General features: G+C 37.8%; 2 protein-coding genes across 2 annotated transcripts in view; one reads left to right on the plus strand and one right to left on the minus strand.

Annotated features, from left to right (window-relative positions):
• The window catches only part of LOC138315068 (protein C-mannosyl-transferase DPY19L1-like), a 46,262-nt gene that overhangs the window by 8,869 nt on the left and 13,691 nt on the right, over nt 1-23,702 (plus strand). Inside the window, exons 2-5 of the mRNA XM_069255801.1 lie at nt 21,798-21,822; nt 22,271-22,358; nt 23,026-23,163; nt 23,392-23,512. Of these exons, the coding sequence (XP_069111902.1) occupies nt 21,798-21,822; nt 22,271-22,358; nt 23,026-23,163; nt 23,392-23,512 (372 nt within the window). The remainder of the gene's footprint in view (nt 1-21,797; nt 21,823-22,270; nt 22,359-23,025; nt 23,164-23,391; nt 23,513-23,702) is intronic.
• LOC138315067 (parkin coregulated gene protein-like) lies at nt 1,505-5,787 on the minus strand. The gene is made up of 5 exons (XM_069255799.1): nt 5,548-5,787; nt 3,882-4,025; nt 3,456-3,627; nt 2,837-2,986; nt 1,505-2,584 (listed from the first exon to the last, which is right to left on the minus strand). Exons 1-5 carry the CDS (start codon nt 5,641-5,643, stop codon nt 2,424-2,426), a joined length of 723 nt encoding a protein of 240 aa, XP_069111900.1. The 5' UTR covers nt 5,644-5,787; the 3' UTR covers nt 1,505-2,423.

Genomic DNA, 23,702 nt, shown 5'->3' on the forward strand with positions numbered 1-23,702 from the left:
TATATTCTTAGAGGAATTGCTCCATACAAGCATGGTTAACATAAAAACGCTACTATTGCAATATGATTGCAATCCCATGCTTAGTTTCAGAGAAGTCGTTTATATGGAAATAGCTAACCCTTTTTGACCCTGCCCTTCAGGCCCCCAGGGGTCAGCCTGACCATTTGTACAATTTTCAGTCAGTACCCTATAAGGGTGCTACCACCCAAAATTTGTGAAATTTCGACCTGCAGTTACGATAAAGTCAATTGTTGATGGATGGACGGACAACGGACGCTGCGGTATGCATAATTTCACCTTGGTCCTTTGGATCAAATGAACTAATAAAAGGGTTACCAAGTTTGTGATGATCTTGAACATAATTCCTTGTCTGTGAAAATCCCATCAAATTGTCCAATGACAATTACTACTTTACTATTCTTTTTGTTTGAATGTCATTATTGTTGCCTTTTGCAGGGAATCATTGTCACACACATACTGGTACCAAAACCATATGATAAGACCAAAAAATTATGTTTGTTGACATCCTCGATATTCCAGGGGTTCCGATTACTTACGATCTCTACACCCCTGGACTATCTCATAGTGAAATTGAAGGAGCTCAGCGGAAAACATTTGACCAATCACAGGCTAGCAAAGATTTCCTTTGAAGACTACAATGAGAGTGACGTCTAACATCAAAACCACACAGTCAACCACAGTTACCGTTATACGGTTCTTTGATGCAAAAAAATATGTTCTATTCTGTTGATCGACAAGTTTTTATGAGTGTCAGGGTGTCAGATCGTAAACAATGGAACCCGGAGTATCGAGGATGAGTTGAGGATCAAAAAAGGGTCCGTCGACAAAAAAAATTAGGGTCGTCGGGTACCCCCTACACAGATTTTTTTTCCCTATAGGATCAAATTTCTATTCATACTTTTTAAAAATTAAAAAAAAGTCTTTTTAACAGGAATGACATTACTCAGTCAATGTTGTTCAACATTTAATGTATAATATCTTAAATGAGGTTTCCTGAAACAATATATATCTTAATAATAACTTTCTTTTTTGTAAGCCAGATCTGAAATTTACACTATGAGAAGATCTCAAATAACAAATGAGAAGATCTCAAATAACAAACCATTTTTTGTCTTTGTGTACTTCTGCTTACAGTAGGTAGCCATATATTATTTTTCTTAATTTTTATATGCCACATTAAATACCATATGCAAAAATATCACATGGGAAATTTTTTCTGAAAAGTTAGCAGGTGATATGAAAATATTTTTTTTCTCTCCTTTCTAAATCTGGTATTATGAGAAGACCATCTCTTCATTAACATGTATATTCAAGATATTATTATCTCAAACAAACTTTTTCGTTGTAATAAAAAAACCTCTTTCACCAGAACACAAATCCCTTGGTCATTGACAAGGATATTTTACTTTCAGTTATCAAATAGTGTACCCCTATTTAGAATGCTAGGGTATTGGTAGATGTCAAAAATATATGAAGACTGAAGACATATTAATAAAAGTTTAATATACAAATGTACAATTATATCACCAGCAATCTTGTTTGTACTATTGTTGAAAAAAATATATCTTGTACTTGCATGTCCAATGATGAGTATGGTGGTGCATTGCCAACATATGAACATGACATAAAAAAATGGGAGCTGTCCACATAGTTTGTGATCCTGAAAACTTAACGTTTAACTGTTGTGAATTCACAGAAAGAAAAGGAAGATATTGAACTACCCTAGTATCCTTAATTACACAAGAAGATGATGTAGCTTCTGATACAACAAGTACTGATGTCTTTATAAGTAAGATCAATGAAATTATAAATAAGAATCAGCTCATTTGTCAATAGATGTTTTCAAGCACATATTGATTTGTTCAAGCTATAAGTGTTTGAACACATCTTTTGACAAATGTTTTAAACATGCACTTCTTATATACAAAAAAAAAAAAAAAACGGGACTGAGGCTTTGCAGTGACATGATTTGAATAATGAACTATTATTCTGAGTGTCTATACAACCCTGAACTGTAAACAAAGAGAACATGTATGCTATTCATTAATAAACATAAATAATACCACAGGGTGAAGGCGAAACTTTGGCTTTAGAGTTCATCATAAAGCATCCATCTTAGATTTTGCAAAACCTTAGATGGCAATTAAAACGATGTTTCATTTATCACAGTAGGATGGATGTCTGCACAAACATATTTCCTATCGACTAGTTTTGAGTTTTGCCTTATAATCCTGAACAGTAGAGAACTTGGAAGGATCTGTGACATTTGGTATATAAAAATATCAATGTAAACTTCATTGGACCCAGTCCTGACTCCCAAGACCTTTGTAAGAAGTTTGCAATGTTATCAAATGTCATCCATATAACAGTTATTCAGTTTATATTTGTACAGTTGAAACCAATCAGTTTAGCATACAGGATTCATATGTTGGAACCATGTATTTGATATTAATAAAAGCGTCCTCTCCTCCGTGTCTCTCCAAAGACTCCAATGTTTCTTGGATAAGATCTCCTAGGTTTTCCCTCTTTTGTTGACTGTAGTCAATACCATCACCAGAATTCACTATAAAAACAGGAAAAAATTCATTTTAATCTTGCATTTATTATTTTTTATTGTATTTATGAGAATTTATGAAAAATTTATTTTAGTTTATCATTTTTATTGAACATCCAACATACATTTATAATTAACATTTTGTATCTATAGGGTTATTTATTGAATATTGTGAGGTTTTTACATAGCTGAATTTGATTATATTATAATCTTCTTAAATACTGGTAAGCAGAAAATACCATGTTTAAAGAAATGACTTACAATTTTTGTTTTTAAAGATGTTGAGGATTGGCAGGATCTGTCGGTAGTAAGGCACCAGAGCTTCTCCAACCATATCAGCTGAAACTACTAAATGCTGTAGCACTTTCAGTGTTGTGCATACCACCAGTGAGTTTCTCGTATTTAAGGCACCTGAAAAACACAAAATAAAAAATTAAGCACAATTCTAATACAAGTACAGTTGTATGCAATATCTGCATTGAAGATAAAATATCTCAATAATTTACACTCTAATGTACAATTTAACAAATTAGCATCTTATTATCTAATTGTTAATTGAATTATCATTATATCTATAAAGTTTATTACTAAGAATGCCTTTATTGAAATTGTGTCAAATGATTATTCCCAAAATATGAAAAAGTATTTTTCTCTCATATGAAATTGAGAAATTTGAACTTCTTTGTTAAAACATTATTCCTAGAATGTCTTTGAAGACATAGGACATCACAATGGCGTGAATGCATCAATGCAGATGAAACCATTGTGGCATCCTAAGCCTTTCTAACCTAAGCACTTACACAATAAGCCTGACAGGTCTATCTGACCATGAAAATATATGTCATAAAAAAAAAAAACAAATGCTAAAGGAAATGCTTACTCTTGATTGGAATGATAAGCTGAGGAATAACAGGCAGTATTTTTGAACCTCCATGTTCCAACATATCATGAACTCCTTGTCTGGCGAAGAACTCGTAAGGATGGGTTGTTTCCCGTAATCCATCATAAAACAGGGGAAGGTAATGGTGATAGTCTAGTTTTTCGATCTCGACCTGAAAATGGAGCAATACATGTAACGGTATATAATTTTATTAAGAAGATTTTTCAGGAGGGGACTATATTAAATATGGAGCATTTGTGAACATACGGTAATCAAGTTCATCTTCAAGCAGACTTTTTCAAATGTCAATGTGATTGATTCACCAATAATTAACATCACTACATATAGAGGCCATCATTTTCACCACATACCATCTGTATTCAATACTTGTCATTATACATAACATCACTGAAGAAAAGTAGTTACCTTCCATGCAATCTTATTGCCTTTTGTGTCATGTTCTAAAGCTATCGGGAAATCTCCTCTTTCATAGAACTTTCGAAAGGATGTGGTTTTTCCTTCATTTCTTTCAGAAAAAGCACCAGCACTTGGAGGAGCGCCAATATCTGTCTGTAATTAGAGAAAACATTTACAGTTGTGTTGTCTTAAAAAAATTCACATTATTTTTGCAGTTACCTCTATCTTATCTTTAGTGTATATGAATATAATGTCAGATTTAACTTTGGTAGTACAGATATCATGTTTGTCAATTTTACAGATTTTGCTGGGAAATTCTTGATTTCTGACTCCCTATCCTGTTTCCCGATTGTATTGTTCAAAAAGAGTGTAAATTCTGAATTCTTCTAATTTTGAAAAAAGAAAATTCACTAATACCCCATATTGTCCTTGCAAAGTCAGAGATAATGCTTGTCCGTGTAAGCACATGTACAGTTAGTGGTCCGCTAATGACCTGTTCACTGGACTTTTAAGCTGACCTTTCATTAGATTTTTCATTTCCATTCTACCCTTTCAAAGAATTGTATTCATGTTTTCCACCCTTATGTCTATATAACACATATCCAGTGGAAGCTGTAGTGCCAATAATTTAACAGTTTTGTCAGCTGATCTGGAGGATTTGTTGTCATCAACAGGCTCTTTGTTTTGGGGCAAGTGGGTTAAGGTAAGGATTTCAATTATCTTCATATTAGCCAATGAGAGCATTAACATCAGCACATGCAATCACAGTGATACAGAGCCTGTGATTATACCAGATACAATGGAAAATTGTCTGAAATAAACTGGTAGATGTGGCAATCATATCCAACATATTGCTTAACTTTGTACATAGCTAAACTGAATGGGTTAAGTCTGAACACTCCAAGTACACCCAAATTTGTGTATATGAATATAATGTCGGATTTCTTTATTTAACCAGGTATTATATCAAGAGAGTTATATACAGTGCTTTAATCATGATAAAATTTAAGGCAAAAAATAACAGATAAAAAATATATGAAAGGTTGACAATAACTTTTGACTGTAAATATATTTTTACAGCAGTAGTGAGTAAAGAGTATATAACACTTCATAAAATCAACCACTGGTGACTTGAATACTGTATATGCAATCCTCATAAACTGAATAAAGGTACAAATGTATAAGAAACAAAGCACAACAACATAGCAAATAACAAACAAAGAAAAAAATCATGACAGAGGAGCTCTGTACAAGATCTAAAGGGATTGCATGCCTTCTGTTGGACAGCGTTAAAATGTGTTGTTTGTTAAAATAATTATATCTAAACATTTATTTATATTAAATCGAAAATAAAATACAAATTAATAATCCATATAATTTATGAACTACGTGTGTATTGAGGGGTTGGTACTCTGTCTGAACTGTTGTTGTGTTTGCAAACAAACAACTTCATGGTATCGAGTTATTGTTTCCACATGACGAAATTGGTGTGGTATAAATCAATGCACAGACAGAATTAGCAACATATTACCATTTATTAAATTAAGTTATTCATATTAAAACATTGTAATCTTATCTTATTTTGTCCTTAAGGAATAGGTGAATAACTTGTGTATCATAATCAGAGAATAAGCATGTGTACGATAGATGATCACAGAATATCACAAAGTTTTACCTGAACTCCTTTTTTCATTGCCTTGGTCGTGAAAGCATTGCATCTTTGCTGTTCCTTCGATGACCTCTGTTTTGGAATTATCTTTGTTTGTGACATCTTTTTGTGTATTATGAGCCTTTCGGCCTAAGTTTAACTCGCTGCGATGGCTTGTACACTTTAGCGTTTCAGCTACTTGTAAAACCAATGTTGATCATAGACTCCACAGCAGTTGTGGTTGTTAGGCAACAAACACTGTCCCGGATGAAACGTCACCGTTGTTAGGGTAACATAGGTTCTATTTCCGCTTCCGTTTGGAAAATGTCGGAACTTCCGGTAATTATTTAGTCTTCGTCAATCACACTCTTGATGAATATGAGTTCGGAAGGGTAAAGCGTTTAGCGTCTGGTTGAGCAAGACACTCTCAAAAATAATGTATGGTGTTGGCTTTATCTCGTCTGGGTGAACTTGAAGAAAATGGCAAATTTCCAGATTCTTTCACGATGTTTTTCCAATTTAATGAAACCATGTCTGGAAAGGAAACAATTGCAACATATTTTGACTTGTAACCGCCGATTTTGGTGTGTTAATCAACATCCACAATCATTTTCAATTTTCCAAAATGTGCGATTCGACCTCCATCCGACCAAATCAAAATGTAAGTTAATAGAGAGCGCAGCGAACGGGCCGAAGGCCCGTTCGCGAAGCGAACTCTTGTGATAGAGGTGTCTCCCTAACGTTATTCTATGTAAATCATCCAATATATGTAGAGTTGGGTCGTTTTCGTTTATTCGGAACAACCGGTTCGACCATTGATTAAAGTCATTATTTCAAGTATATTATTTGACGGACCTGCAGTTTTCGATACAGGCCTGTGAGGGCTTTGCTTAGGCTCGTCTGAAAACAATGTAAAAGCCCAAGGTCCGTCTTTAATTAATAAACGAACACTTAGGTCCAACCAGTCAAACCGTATAATCGAAAACGGCCTTGGAAAACTTTCTCACAAACCGGAAACAGGAAGTCAACACAAGATCCAGCATCGCGCAAGACAGTATCTAAAGTCCCACTCTCGCGTGATTACAAAATCACACTCTCTCGTGATTACAAACAAGTACCGCTTGGAAAAATATAAAATGAAAACATTGGTGAAAGATAAACCTTCCAATTTATTCTTACCTGAATCTAACAATTACATTTTGTCCTGAATCTTAACTTAAAAGCCGTTTTACGTGAGCAGTTGCTTCGGAATTTTCCGCCTGGCAACGGAGAATGACGTTGAGATATAATTTGTAGCCGCAGTCATGTATTTTTGCAGAAAGTGAAAGTAGAAGTATCCTATGTTCAATATTGTTTTTCTTGTGATAAACTCAATGCCAGTAATTCAGCAAAGCTATTATTCTAATAATTAATAATTCTATAAATGGTTTCTAGCAGTACAGTTATTCAGCGCACCCAATAAGCTATAAAAACAAAACACATAATATTGATAAGACTGATGGGTCAGGGGAGAGTACTCTTTCGCCGTTGAAAATCCTTTATTTAGATCTACCTGGCATATTTCTATTTAGTTAAACATTAAAAAAACGAAAGAATGGATTAACTGCTGCGCTCTCAGATAGGCTTTGCCTAAAATTATATTATGAATTAAAGGCAAAGACTCAGAAGTGCGCAGCTGCATGTACATGTAAAAAATGTAAGTTGGAGTTAGATGGCAATATCGGATGACTATGGGAAATAGAACAGCAAGCCGAAGGCGCGCCGTTCTATTTCTCATAGTCATCTGAAATTGTCTTCTAATAACCCTTAGTTAGGATAATTACCTCAGAACGAGATTGTTTAAAGGTGCTCCACAGCTGACAAATGGTAATTTTTCACTATCAAAAACAGGAGCAGACGATTTAGTATTTTTCTTCAGCTACAAACAGATCTGGTAGCACGCTAAATCTAGCTATATAGCTAGGTTTGACTATATAGCCAAATCTGACTACACGTATAGTGGACAAATGTAAAAGTGACATACCTGGTCACAAAATCAGCGTACTGATCGAAAATTGAATGACGAATCTTGAGAATCGGCAAAACAAAATATTTTCGTCATTTCTGGTGAATTTTTAAAAATAAGTCGTTGCATTTTTTGGTACTCGCACCCATTCATCCTCATGTTCTGATGAAAAAGATATAAAATCCAAATTTCCCTTTTGAAATATGCCACATAGGCCTATCTTGCTGTTTATGAGCCGACTACAGCCTTTTTTGCACATGATCAATTTGCACAGGATCTGCATGCTCCAAGCGCACCTGTGGCCCGAATCTTCATCAGGTGGATGCTTATCTGCAGACGACAGAACGACGCCATATTGGATCACCTCGCTATAGTTTTGTTACCGGGGAATAGTGATAAATTAATACTGAATAATTGCAAGGATGGAATTTTAAAAAGTTGCCTGTAAATGAACAAGTAGGCAAACATTATTCATATCACCGACTTACATGTTTCGTCATCCATGCTTTCATCCTGCAAGAGAAAAATGTGACCAGACCTCACCTGTTTGTTTACATTTGTCCACTATAACGTGTTGTCAGATTTGGCTATATAGTCAAATCTAGCTATATAGCCAGATTTAGCGTGCTACCGGACCTGACAAAAGTTACATATTTTACACGATGACCACCATTGAAATGTTTGAGCTTCGAATTTTGCTTCAAGTTCAGTTTAAGTTAAGTTTATTTTCCAGTACAGGATTGAGGTCCTCTACTCTGGACTCATAATCATACAATAAATACATACATGATATGTAATGTACATGTAGACTAGCATTGCAGGTAAAAATCTATATAGAATTTTAAGGTGTTAATTTTTTTATGGTTAACCCAGTTCATAATGATAACTCTGCTCTGTAACTATAGTGGAGATCTTGGTTTTTCCAGAATTTGTGTATTATTTTTTTTAAATAGTCTATATTAGGTGATGTTATAACAGATTCTGGTAGCTATATAGAGAGTTCCAAATTCTGACTGTTCGTACAGTAAAATAGTTTTTCCTTAATGTAGATATTGAATGTTGGGGGTAGAGTTTTTTGAGTATTTATATATATATAATGATATAATCCAGAAATCATTTTGAACACTTCAATCATGATCCCATGCATACGCCAGTATGATAAGCTGGACAATTTCAGTTTTTTCGTGTGCAGGAGGGGCGGGGCCCAATAGGGGAAATAGTGATAAATCCTTTAAATCTCTACTTATAGACATAGCATTCTGCATGGATTGTCACAAAATTTAGCCAAAATCATCATCTGGGGAAGCAGAACCAAGTTTGTATAATATTTGGCTCTGACTTCGGCCCCGATAGCAGAAAGAGTAGAGCCCAATAGGGGAAATAGAGTACTCTTTAAAATTCTTCAGAAGAAAAACAATGCAATGATCAGGTTTTCAGAACATTACTTCGCATTAAAAACCTGGTGAGTGCTACAGGCCCTCTGGACCTCTTGTATTATTGTTAAAAAAACATGTATAATACATGCAGGAAATGTATATTCTCAATAATTAAAATACTCTTGAATTATTTTATGTTGGAGAAACAAATTCACATGTTAAGATATTTTCATAACTTTTCAATAACCAAACTTGTGAATTGGTTATATTATTGAATTATTAGGAAATAGCTTTCTGGGTAAAATGAGAGATAATTTGAACGGATTATTTCCCCAAGATAATTGGGGACATTATCTGATAAAGACCTGATTATGTACAGCTGCCCCTCCATTACCCGGCAACAAAGTTATGGAGGTATTACTGGAATGAGGTCTGTCTGTCCGTCCATCTGTCTGTCTGTGCATCTGTAGACAATGATTAAATGACTATTCATATATAGAAAATAATTAAATGACTATTCCTCCTAAACTACCAAAGGGATTTTAAAGAAAAATTGATGATGGAATAATTTTCATGAACCACACATTTTGTTATATGTCCAATTGTTACAAAATGGTCAACCAATGAACCAAATACACCTTCTGAACTAGGGACTTCACAACAAAACTTGGTTGCAATTATCCTTATCTACATCAGAACAAGATACCTCCACCTTTTATCGAGTGATGTCACAAAAGGGAAGGGGGTATAGGTTATTCTGGCCTTGGTCTCCTTGATTGCGGTTTTACTTTCAAGTTTTGGATCATTTACAGTTACAAATACATGTAAATGTATTAATAAAGACTTGTGTGAAATTGCATTGTATAGCATCCCAATGAGGCATGTGGAAATTCTTACCATTGACCATTTTTTTGTAATCGTAAGTACATGATTAATCTGAGATGTTTTTTCCATTGATCAGACAGCATACCAGCTGCACTACAAACAAGAAATATTACCATCGACAGGAAACTTGGTTGCCAGGAAAAGATAGAGTTTGAACCTGTCAGAGATCCAAGCACAATCAAAGGAAAGATTGACAAATTTGATTATTCAGGTAATTTAGGTGTATTGATACCAGTAATGTGTATATTGACAAAGGGATTTACATGACGTTGGCCATTGTCCCTGATAGAATGAATTGTTTTTGGATCCTATGATGTACACCAGTGCAGTTACTTACCGAAAGTGGATAATCTTTCTAGTCAGGAAAAAAAGTTATAACTTAGAACTCTGCCTCTGTATATATACATATAGTCCAGAACACAAGATTATAGATGAGAGTGACAGAATTCCAAAAAATGTACCCAAAGAAACACTGGGACCAAGAATATATTAATGATGATACCCTTATATCCCTACGGCCTAATAGTCTGAAGGCCCGTTAGTCCGAAGGTCCTATAGTCCGAAGGCCCTTTAGTCAGAAGGCCCAATAGTCCGAAGGCCCGTTAGTCCGAAAATTAGTAAATATTGCAAGTTATATAGTTGTTAAAATTAACGTACATTTGTATTTTCACGAAAACATTTTCCTGCACTGCTGATCTGACAAATTATATTGCTATTAATTTGCCATTTTTAGCTCACCTGGTCCGAAGGACCAAGGTGAGCTTATGCCATACCGTGGCGTCCGGCGTCCGTCGTCCGTCGTCCGTCGTCCGTCGTCCGTCGTCCGTCGTCCGTCCGTCCGTCCGTCCGTCAACAATCGACTTCTTCTCCATAACCGCTGGTCGGATTTCAACAAAATTTGACTGGTAGCATCCTTATGGGCTACTAACTGAAAATTGTACAAATGATGGGGCTGACCCCCCAGGGGCCTGAGAGGCGGGGCCAAAAGGGGTCAATTTGGCTATTTCCATATAAACGACTTCTTCTCTGAAACCAAGCATGGGATAGCACCCATAATGCAATGGTAGCATCCTTATTGGGTGGGGATTCAAAATTGTACAAATGATGGGGCTGACCCCCCGGGGGCCTGAGGGGCGGGGTCAAATGGGGTCAATTTGGCTATTTCCATATAAACGACTTCTTCTCTGAAACCAAGCATGGGATAGCACCCATAATGCAATGGTAGCATCCTTATAGGGTGGGGATTCAAAATTGTACAAATGATGTGGCTGACCCCCCGGGGGCCTGAGGGGCGGGGTCAAATGGGGTCAATTTGGCTATTTCCATATAAACGACTTCTTCTCTGAAACTAAGCATGAGATAGCACTCATAATGCAATGGTAGTATCGTTATAGGGTAGGGATTAAAAATTGTACAAATGATGTGGCTGACCCCCCGGGGGCCTGAGGGGCGGGGTCAAAAGGGGTCAATTTGGCTATTTCCATATAAACGACTTCTTCTCTGAAACCAAGCATGGGATAGCACCCATAATGCAATGGTAGCATCCTTATAGGGTGGGGATTCAAAATTGTACAAATGATGGGGCTGACCCCCCGGGGGCCTGAGGGGCGGGGTCAAAAGGGGTCAATTTGGCTATTTCCATATAAACGACTTCTTCTCTGAAACCAAGCATGGGATAGCACCCATAATGCAATGGTAGCATCCTTATAGGGTGGGGATTAAAAATTGTACAAATGATGTGGCTGACCCCCCGGGGGCCTGAGGGGCGGGGTCAAATGGGGTCAATTTGGCTATTTCCATATAAACGACTTCTTCTCTGAAACTAAGCATGAGATAGCACTCATAATGCAATGGTAGTATCGTTATAGGGTAGGGATTAAAAATTGTACAAATGATGTGGCTGACCCCCCGGGGGCCTGAGGGGCGGGGTCAAAAGGGGTCAATTTGGCTATTTCCATATAAACGACTTCTTCTCTGAAACCAAGCATGGGATAGCACCCATAATGCAATGGTAGCATCCTTATAGGGTGGGGATTCAAAATTGTACAAATGATGGGGCTGACCCCCCGGGGGCCTGAGGGGCGGGGTCAAATGGGGTCAATTTGGCTATTTCCATATAAACGACTTCTTCTCTGAAACCAAGCATGGGATAGCACCCATAATGCAATGGTAGCATCCTTATAGGGTGGGGATTCAAAATTGTACAAATGATGGGGCTGACCCCCCGGGGGCCTGAGGGGCGGGGTCAAATGGGGTCAATTTGGCTATTTCCATATAAACGACTTCTTCTCTGAAACTAAGCATGAGATAGCACTCATAATGCAATGGTAGTATCGTTATAGGGTAGGGATTAAAAATTGTACAAATGATGTGGCTGACCCCCCGGGGGCCTGAGGGGCGGGGTCAAAAGGGGTCAATTTGGCTATTTCCATATAAACGACTTCTTCTCTGAAACCAAGCATGGGATAGCACCCATAATGCAATGGTAGCATCCTTATAGGGTGGGGATTCAAAATTGTACAAATGATGGGGCTGACCCCCCGGGGGCCTGAGGGGCGGGGTCAAATGGGGTCAATTTGGCTATTTCCATATAAACGACTTCTTCTCTGAAACTAAGCATGAGATAGCACTCATAATGCAATGGTAGTATCTTTATAGGTTGGGGATTCAAAATTGTACAAATGATGTGGCTGACCCCCGGGGGGCCTGAGGGGCGGGGTCAAAAGGGTTCAATTTGGCTATTTCCATATAAACGACTTCTTCTCTGAAACCAAGCATGGGATAGCACCCATAATGCAATGGTAGCATCCTTATAGGATGGGGATTCAAAATTGTACAAATGATGGGGCTGACCCCCAGGGGGCCTGAGGGGCGGGGTCAAAAGGGGCCAATTTGGCTATTTCCATATAAACGACTTCTTCTCTGAAACTAAGCATGGTATAGCACCCATAATGCAATGGTAGCATCTTTATAGGGTGGGGATTCAAAATTGTGCAAATGATGGGGCTGACCCCCCGGGGGCCTGAGGGGCGGGGTCAAAAGGGGTCAATTTGGCTATTTCCATATAAACGACTTCTTCTCTGAAACTAAGCATGAGATAGCACTCATAATGCAATGGTAGTATCGTTATAGGGTAGGGATTAAAAATTGTACAAATGATGTGGCTGACCCCCCGGGGGCCTGAGGGGCGGGGTCAAATGGGGTCAATTTGGCTATTTCCATATAAACGACTTCTTCTCTGAAACTAAGCATGGTATAGCACCCATAATGCAATGGTAGCATCCTTATAGGGTGGGGATTCAAAATTGTACAAATGATGGGGCTGACCCCCCGGGGGCCTGAGGGGCGGGGTCAAATGGGGTCAATTTGGCTATTTCCATATAAATGACTTCTTCTCTGAAACTAAGCATGAGATAGCACTCATAATGCAATGGTAGTATCGTTATAGGGTAGGGATTAAAAATTGTACAAATGATGTGGCTGACCCCCCGGGGGCCTGAGGGGCGGGGTCAAATGGGGTCAATTTGGCTATTTCCATATAAACGACTTCTTCTCTGAAACCAAGCATGGGATAGCACCCATAATGCAATGGTAGCATCCTTATAGGGTGGGGATTCAAAATTGTACAAATGATGGGGCTGACCCCCCGGGGGCCTGAGGGGCGGGGTCAAATGGGGTCAATTTGGCTATTTCCATATAAACGACTTCTTCTCTGAAACCAAGCATGGGATAGCACCCATAATGCAATGGTAGCATCCTTATAGGGTGGGGATTCAAAATTGTACAAATGATGGGGCTGACCCCCCGGGGGCCTGAGGGGCGGGGTCAAATGGGGTCAATTTGGCTATTTCCATATAAACGACTTCTTCTCTGAAACTAAGCATGAGATAGCACTCATAATGCAATGGTAGTATCGTTATAGGGTAGGGATTAAAAATTGTACAAATGATGTGGCTGACCCCCCGGGGGCCTGAGGGGCGGGGTCAAATGGGGTCAATTTGGCTATTTCCATATAAACGACTTCTTCTCTGAAACCAAGCATTGGATAGCACCCATAATGCAATGGTAGCATCCTTATAGGGTGGGGATTCAAAATTGTACAAATGATGGGGCTGACCCCCCGGGGGCCTGAGGGGCGGGGTCAAATGGGGTCAATTTGGCTATTTCCATATAAACGACTTCTTCTCTGAAACTAAGCATGAGATAGCACTCATAATGCAATGGTAGTATCTTTATAGGTTGGGGATTCAAAATTGTACAAATGATGTGGCTGACCCCCGGGGGGCCTGAGGGGCGGGGTCAAAAGGGTTCAATTTGGCTATTTCCATATAAACGACTTCTTCTCTGAAACCAAGCATGGGATAGCACCCATAATGCAATGGTAGCATCCTTATAGGATGGGGATTCAAAATTGTACAAATGATGGGGCTGACCCCCCGGGGGCCTGAGGGGCAGGGTCAAAAGGGGCCAATTTGGCTATTTCCATATAAACGACTTCTTCTCTGAAACTAAGCATGGTATAGCACCCATAATGCAATGGTAGCATCTTTATAGGGTGGGGATTCAAAATTGTGCAAATGATGGGGCTGACCCCCAGGGGGCCTGAGGGGCGGGGTCGAAAGTGGCCAATTTGGCTATTTCCATATAAACGACTTCTTCTCTGAAACTAAGCACGGTATAGCACCCATAATACAATGGTAGTATCCTTATAGTGTGGGGATTAAACTGGTGGAAACACTACTCCAACAATGTTAGAGGTATAGCACGACGAGACACTTTTGGAACATTACGTCGTGTCTAACCTCTAACTTCCGATAGGCCATTTACCCGATGCTGAGGGTAACATTTTCAAAGTTTGGATTGTGACAATATAAAACGTTTAAATCAAATTTAAATCGTCATCAATGTCAAATACCTACCTCTTTTTCATAAATCAACAATTTTTTTGACAAAATCAGCCGTAAAATCCATTTAAAACAAATATTTACATCTCCTAACGTAAACTTTCATGACCCAGACAAAACTTCATGATGAAAGCGATCCGCCCGGTAAATAGAAAAAACGAATTGCAAAGTCCCCAAAACGCTTGATCTGCCTTTACTTTTACTTGCATTCTGCCCGCTTGAATTCACGTTCCGTTTTTTGTAGTAACCAGCCGCCATATTTAAAACTAGGTCAAAATGTTACAGAAGGGATTCATCATATCTAATCCGCTAAAATACTATTTTATGAGGCCACAAATTATGGGTTTCCTAGATAAATGGGATAATTAATACCTAAACTGTAAGTACACATCAATGTTATCACTGTTAGAGCAAGAAATATTGATATTATTGCACTTTTCCTTCCGCCTTCATCTGACGTCGGAAGCTGCATCAAAGAAATAGGCCTTCGGAAATGAGAGTCGACAGTCAGCAAAACAACGTCCGATAAAAAAACGGCTGACCAGTCGACTCTCATGTTATGGGAGTAGTGGAAACACCTGGTCCCTTTTCGTTTATTCGGAACAACTGGTTCGACTGTTGGTTAAAGTAATTATTTCAAGTATAAAACCTTACGAACCTGCAGTTTTTGATACAGGCCTATGAGGGCTTTGTCAAGGCTCGTCTGAAAACAATATAAAATCATCAGGTCCGTCTTTAATTAAAGGGACAATTCAATCTAAGAGAACAATAAAATTTGTACATATATGGAGAAAAACCCAGTTCTAATGGAAATTAGATCAGTCGGTTTTACTGTGATATGCTAGAAAAGCCCTTGGTGGTGAAATGCGTGTGAAACTTTCAAACTGGCTCGCTGTCTGCCATTACACATTGTGGTCGAACATCTTGTATGCCGAACCCTGTCCCTATCTCGTAGAGTAATGCAACTTTTGTCTAGAAGTGCTCAAATCGCTCTGACAGTAGTGGTTTACCTTATTAGGTGAATTGTCTTGCCTAAAAATCATTTTATTACCTTCTCAGTGGTTATGTAGTTCATTTGTTTAGCGTACGTGACTTTGGCTCAGGTATGGGTACAGAGTACATACTGTACATGCTTAATCGTATTGATCAACAATTTGTAATTACAACGATATCAATTAAAATACTTAACAATGACGTGGAATTTGTCAATATTATATTGTGTTAAATGTTTCATAAGAAATATAGAACAATACATTTATGCCATTTTTGCTTCTTGGTTATGTAAAAGAATTAGCCTGAGTGAATTGTCCCTTTAATAAACGAACAACAAGGTCCAACCAGTCAAACCGTATAATCGAAAACGGCCCAAGTGTGAAAGTAGCATTAGGGTTAAGCATTATATTACTGACCATATGTGATAAAATGAGTGGTCTTTTATATTTAGAACTAGATATCTGTTTATTTTTTATTCATATATTTACATTCTATCCTTTTCCTATCCCTATTGAGATTCCTCCTCGAGACTCTTTTATATTTGGATGCTTGATAGATTTCTCTTGTCGGAATCCCTGCTCGAGCCTTCTAAACTTTATTCTGGAAAAATTAAGTCAGGTTGACCTAACTCTTGTAAAGGTCGATTACAGAAATAATCCAACTCCAGTGGTTCCCATACTGGCACACATCGCTAGTGGAGATATTTTTCTTTCCATATGCACATATATTATGTAGTGATGTGTATTAAAAACAAAGAACCATCCCATTTTGTAAACGATGTCTTGTTCCATTGCTACTTTGAGCAGCCATTTTGAAAGTCCCTCTCTGTCATATATACTATAGGTGTTTTTTTTAGATATTAATGCTATAATCTCTGGTAGCCTATACTATTAAATCTCAGATATTATTGATAGAATGTCAAATTCCTGTGGCATATATATATGTATTAAATACAAACTTTCATCATATATCTATCAAAAGCAATTCCTTGTCAGTCAAGATAGCAATTTAAAAAAAAAGTAAACTTTAGATTTCAGAAGCTTATATATGGTATTCATGGTGGTTATAACAGGCCTTGAAAAGCCCTTGATTTTATGTGTTGGCATTGAAAGTTCTTAAATAAAGAGTTTGGCCTTGAAAAGTCCTTGCAAAATATGTTTGTTGCTACAGAAATGTTGTAGGTGAATCAACCTGAAATCCAGATTTTTTAATTCCAAACTCCAGACTATGTTCTCGTTCTGATTTAGACACATCCCAAAACTTCATTCAATGAACTATTTCTTCATTCATAATCATCAGTAATGGTAAATGATCAATTCTACTATTGTTCCAGAAGTTGTAGCCGACAGAACATTTGATTTTTGTATTGAATTGAATCTAAATTTGATTTCAATGGGCTTCAAAAATGACAATTACAATTACATTAAAAAAGTAATAATTACAATTACACATTACATTTTCTTAATATGTTTATTTTTAATAATTTATACACAATTGCCTTAAAAAGTCACTATCAGTAAATTTTGATAGAACACATGCTTCATATAAACCGCAAGTTACAATTGAGTATTGGTAGGGTGTATTAGTTTTACACATACATTTTTATTGGACCTAGGTCCAATAAAACTAGGTCCAATAAAAATATACATTTAAAACTTTTCATACACTGATGATGATAAAATGCAATTCAAAAATATGAATACCTGGTACCGTATTCATATTTTTGAATTGTATTTTATTGTATTCATCATGCAGAGTTTGAAAATTATCATCAGACAGTCTGTTTTCTGTCTAGTCGATATACTTTGCCAGCAACACTAAACAATCTCTCTACTGGAGCTGAAGTGGCTGGTGTAGCTACATGTAAGTACTTGCTAGCTAAAATAGACAAATTTGGAAATCTGCAAGAATTATCTTTCCAGAACTTTAATGGGTCACAACATTTCTCTGTGCAATATTCACCAATGTACCCGTGTAGATGTCTACTTCATTGGATTTGAGACCTGAGTTGTGTCTCTTTCGTGAGGGTGTATTGGGAAGAAAACTGAAAAAGTCTTCTGTTTTAAATTTTCTTGGCAGGGGGCGACTGAAGACTAATCTGAGCTATCATCTATATTTTTGCCTTCATTAGATATGCTAATTAGTGATCAACAGATGTTATTTAAGCAAGACCTTTGTGAGTTGTAATCACATGCGATGTGTTCACATCTCACACCTGTATATTGCCGGTGTGGTAAACTACAGGTAAAACAGATACAAGTGTACTTGTCTACTATGGTCACTGCCTCACATATGTTACCTGTTTAAATTTCTATCTAGCCAAATACATGTTTTACATCTTAGTATTAGACATTAGTAAATATATATGTATATGTAATTGAAAAGTAATTGAAATGTAATTGTTAATTACACATTTTTTACAATGTAATTTATTACAATTACATGTAATTGAAATATTTCTTAATTACAAATAACTTTCAATTACTTGAAAAAATGTAATTAATTGCAATTAATTACAATTACATTTTTAATTACCCCAACCCTGTAGATTTGTATTCCTTTTCACAGGGACCTGGCACGAAAAATTTTGACCAATAGTATACATATATATATATATATATTATAGTATCAAGGGTGTGAACTCGGCGGTCGAGAAAAACGGACCTATTTTTTTAAAACCGTGATTATTTTAATAAATGGGTTCTATACAACATTGACGGATATCTTACCTTAAAGAGAAATAATTTATCTTTCCATTGAGTGCTTGATGAACAAAACTGGCCAAGTATTGACGAAGTTACGGCTTGATGAATCGGAAAATTTACGAAAAATATGCTAGGTAGACATTTCCCTGTCTGGTCGAAATGTCGTCTCGGCTCTAATGGGCACCTCAAAACCAAGCCAAAATCACAAAATCTACTCTTCTTGTGGTAAACAGTATCCATAACTGAGTTCATCCACAATCTCTTTTGGAGGTGTCATGACCCGTACTTTGTAGAAACTCCATTTAAACATCGTGTAGCTCACTTACTTTAACAGTCACCGCCATGTTCATTTTTCTCTCGGAACGCTTCTCGACTTTAAATATCGTGACTACATTATGCAAATTATGTTATGTTGTGCTTGTCGGTAAACTCGAGAAGCGTTCCGAAAAACAAATGAACATGGCGGTGACGGTTAAAGTAAGTGAGCTACACGATGTTTAAATGGAGTTTCTACAAAGTACGGGTCATGACACCTCCAAAGGAGATTGTGCATGAACTCAGTTATGGATACTGTTTACCACCACAAGAGTAGTTTTTGTGATTTTGGCTTGGTTTTTGAGGTGCCCATTAGAGCCGAGACGACATTTCGACCGGACAGGGAAATGTCTACCTAGCATATTTTTCGTAAATTTCCCGATTCATCAAGCCATAACTTCGTCAATACTTGGCCAATTTTGTTCATCAAGCACTCAATGGAAAGATAAATTATTTCTCTTTAAGGTAAGATATCCATCAATGTTGTATAGAACCCATTTATTAGCTCATCTGGCCCGAAGGGCCGGTGAGCTTATGTCATGGCGCGGCGTCCGTCGTCCGTCCGTCCGTCCGTCCGTCCGTCCGTCAACATTTCCTTTAAATCGCTACTAGTCATAGAGTTCTGCATGGATTGTAACCAAATTTGGCCACAAACATCCTTGGGGGAGGGGGAACAGAACTTGTATAAATTTTGGCTCTGGTCCCCCGGGGGCAGGAGGGGCGGGGCCCCAATAGGGGAAATAGAGGTAAATCCTTTAAATCGCTACTAGTCATAGAGTTCTGCATGGATTGTAACCAAAAATTAGCCACAAACATCCTTGGGGGAGGGGGAACAGAACTTGTATAAATTTTGGCTCTGACCCCTCGGGGGCAGGAGGGGCGGGGCCCAATAGGGGAAATAGAGGTAAATCCTTTAAATCGCTACTTGTCCTAGAATTCTGCATGGAATGTAACCAAATTTAGCCACAAACATCCTTGGGGGAGGGGAAACAGAATTTGTATAAATTTTGGCTCTGACCCCCCGGGGGCAGGAGAGGCGGGGCCCAATAGGGGAAATAGAGGTAAATCCTTTAAATCGCTACTTGTCCTAGAGTTCTGCATGGAATGTAACCAAATTTGGCCACAAACATCCTTGGGGGAGGGGGAACAGAACTTGTATAAATTTTGGCTCTGACCCCCCGGGGGCAGGAGGGGCGGGGCCCAATAGGGGAAATAGAGGTAAATCCTTTAAATCGCTACTTGTCCTAGAGTTCTGCATGGAATGTAACCAAATTTGGCCACAAACATCCTTGGGGGAGGGGGAACAGAACTTGTATAAATTTTGGCTCTGACCCCCCGGGGCAGGAGGGGCGGGGCCCAATAGGGGAAATACAGGTAAATCCTTTAAATCGCTACTTGTCCTAGAGTTCTGCATGGAATGTAACCAAATTTGGCCACAAACATCCTTGGGGGAGGGGGAACAGAACTTGTATAAATTTTGGCTCTGGTCCCCCGGGGGCAGGAGGGGCGGGACCCAATAGGGGAAATAGAGGTAAATCCTTTAAATCGCTACTAGTCATAGAGTTCTGTATGGATTGTAACCAAAATTAGCCACAAACATCCTTGGGGGTAGGAGAACAGAACTTGCGTAAATTTTGGCTCTGACCCCCCGGGGGCAGGACGGTTGGGGTCCAATAGGGGAAATAGAGGTAAATCCTTTAAATCGCTACTTGTCCTAGAGTTCTGCATGGATTGTAACCAAAATTAGCCACAAACATCCTTGGGGGAAGGGGAACAGAACTTGTATAAATTTTGGCTCTGATTCCCCAGAGGCAGGAGGGGCGGGGCCCAATAGGGGAAATAGAGGTAAATCCTTTAAATCGCTACTAGTCATAGAGTTCTGAATGGAATGTAACCAAATTTGGCCACAAACATCCTGGGGGAAGGGGAACAGAGCTTGTATAAATTTTGGCTCTGGTCCCCGGGGGCAGGAGGGGCGGGGCCCAATAGGGGAAATAGAGGTAAATCCTTTAAATCGCTACTAGTCATAGAGTTCTGCATGGAATGTAACCAAATTTGTCCACAAACATCCTTGGGGGAGGGGGAATAGAACTTGTATGAATTTTGGCTCTGACCCCCCGGGGGCAGGAGGGGCGGGGCCCAATAGGGGAAATAGAGGTAAATCCTTTAAATCGCTACTAGTCATAGAGTTCTGCATGGATTGTAACCAAAATTAGCCATAAACATCCTTGGGGGTAGGAGAACAGAACTTGTATAAATTTTGGCTCTGACCCCCCGGGGGCAGGACGGTTGGGGCCCAATAGGGGAAATAGAGGTAAATTCTTTAAATCGCTACTTGTCCTAGAGTTCTGCATGGATTGTAACCAAAATTAGCCACAAACATCCTTGGGGGAAGGGGAACAGAACTTGTATAAATTTTGGCTCTGATTCCCCAGAGGCAGGAGGGGCGGGGCCCAATAGGGGAAATAGAGGTAAATCCTTTAAATCGCTACTAGTCATAGAGTTCTGAATGGAATGTAACCAAATTTGGCCACAAACATCCTGGGGGAAGGGGAACAGAGCTTGTATAAATTTTGGCTCTGGTCCCCGGGGGCAGGAGGGGCGGGGCCCAATAGGGGAAATAGAGGTAAATCCTTTAAATCGCTACTAGTCATACAGGTCTACATGAATTGTAACCAAATTTGGCCACAAACATCCTGGTTGGAAGCGGAACAGAACTTGTTTTAAATTTTGGCTCTGACCCCCCGGGGGCAGGAGGGGCGGGGCCCAATAGGGGAAATAGAGGTATATCCTTTAAATCGCTACTTGTCCTAGAGTTCTGTATTCCTTTTTAGCAACGAAATGCAAATTACTGTCATAACGATTAAAAATCTATTGTAAAAAAAAATGTATAATTATAGATGTTTGGAGATGCAAATTACTGTCATAACGATTAAATATCTATTGTTACAAAAAAAATGTATAATCAGATGTTTTGGAGACAAAAAATGTTTGACTGCAAGATAACTTGCCATTGGAAATTAATCACCAAAATAATGTTTGATAAATCAAACAGAAATATGCACTGCTTACTAATGAACTTGTATGTTTACAGCTGCTGTGATTGGTGTGGCACATAGGTAAATATCAACTGTTTACTGTTTATTATTATAATAGTATACATTGTATATATATTTATTGATTATAAAAGATGGACCAGTTTCATGTTAACTGTTTCGTATTTTTTCATAAATCCAAAAATTTCAGAAATTCACATGTGTAATAACAATATCAAATACACCTGTATATTGATCGTGTGAGTCTGCTAATAAGCTTAATTAGCTCCCATTAAATTTAAATCACACAATGAAATGAAGGGAAGAATTTCAATGATTTGCATTGGTAGGGTAAACATTTTGTACTTTGCTCAAAGTTATTGTCATGGAGAAATGTTTAACTTAAAAAAAATCTATTTTACACAATGTTTTTCCACATATCAGAAAACTTAATATTTGTTTAGATATATTGTGTTTTTTTTGTTGTTATTTCCTTGTAAAAGATAATAAATGAATCTGTTTTTATTGACAGAAATCACATAGCTGGAATGTTTGAGAGGGACCGCCATTTTTCTCATTTGTCAACTTTGGAGAGGGAGCTTGCTTTCCGCACAGAAATGGTATGTTTGTAATCTTGAAGATCATAGCACTAACCAAAATATTCTGAAAGGAGTCTTTCAAATTCAGTATGAAAACTACACCACTTTAAAATTAATACATGCCAACGACTTCAGTCTAGATACTTTAAACAACAAACTTACAGGTAAACATATTTTTAATTATAATATATTTATTAAAACTTATGCTAAAAGCTCCCTGCCAAGTCTACAAATGTTTGCATGAGTGATTCCAGTATTCCAGAATCATTAATTTATGGAATGATATAGCCAATGTTATTCCAAAGATAACAAATATGGATGTCTATAATTTAACAAATCTCATGCATTTATAATGATTACTATATATATGGAAACAAAATGGAGGAAATGTTTTGGTTGCCATGGCCTCAAATAAGATTAGAAGCCGTTGGCTTACCGTTCTATTTTATGACTGATTTGTTTCAGATTTTCATCATTTACATTAAAAAATAAAGTTTATTGCTGCAGTCATAACATCACCATGCATATGTATGTGTAGGTCTTCTTGCTTGTTTTAGTCTACAGAGTTTGCTTTAATAATATTTTTACTTTATTATGTATTGAAATCCATATGTCCTAGAGAGGAGAGGTAATGTGTCATGCTCATGGTCAGGATCATGTGTATTTATCTTTCAATATTTGATTTCAGGGTCTATATTATTCCTACTACAAGACTATGATAGAGAGTAAAACATTCTTCACAGGATTGAATCAGATCATGTATGACAATATTACTGAATATCCTCTTACCATCAACACCCTGAAACGCTTCAACTTATACCCAGAGGTAAGCATGCAGCTTTAAAGTATTTATTGGGGACATCAATAGTATGAAAGAATCTCAAGGTTTTTATGAAGGTAATTCTTAGTTAGGAAACATTTTTTTAAACACTGATACCATTTCCAATGCTCTGAGAGTCTGAAAAATTAACAAGAAACTTTTAGACTCACATTGACACTGATATTGATGGATTAGTAATTGATCTGACCTGCTTTATCCTTTTATTGTCTACAGGCTGTATTGGCTATAGGATATCGGGCCTATGAGAGTTTCTGGGCTGGTCTCAATAAACCTACGAAGCAGTGCTGGACTGTGAATAGAGGAGAGGGTAAAACACCCGTACAGAGCTGTGAAGGTAAACTCAATCTACCTCTGATTTATTTCTTGTTTTACCTTTGGGTTTATTGCTTCTGTAGCCCACATTCTGGCATTAATAGGACCATACGTTTTGTCTGTCTACCTGTCCTTACATCTGTCTGTCTATCTGTTTATCTATCCACAATTGGTTTCCTGAATTTGGGAGAATGAAGCTATTATTTTAAGGC

This window comes from Argopecten irradians, chromosome 2 (genome assembly GCF_041381155.1).
Source record: "Argopecten irradians isolate NY chromosome 2, Ai_NY, whole genome shotgun sequence".
Lineage (NCBI taxonomy): Eukaryota > Metazoa > Mollusca > Bivalvia > Pectinida > Pectinidae > Argopecten > Argopecten irradians.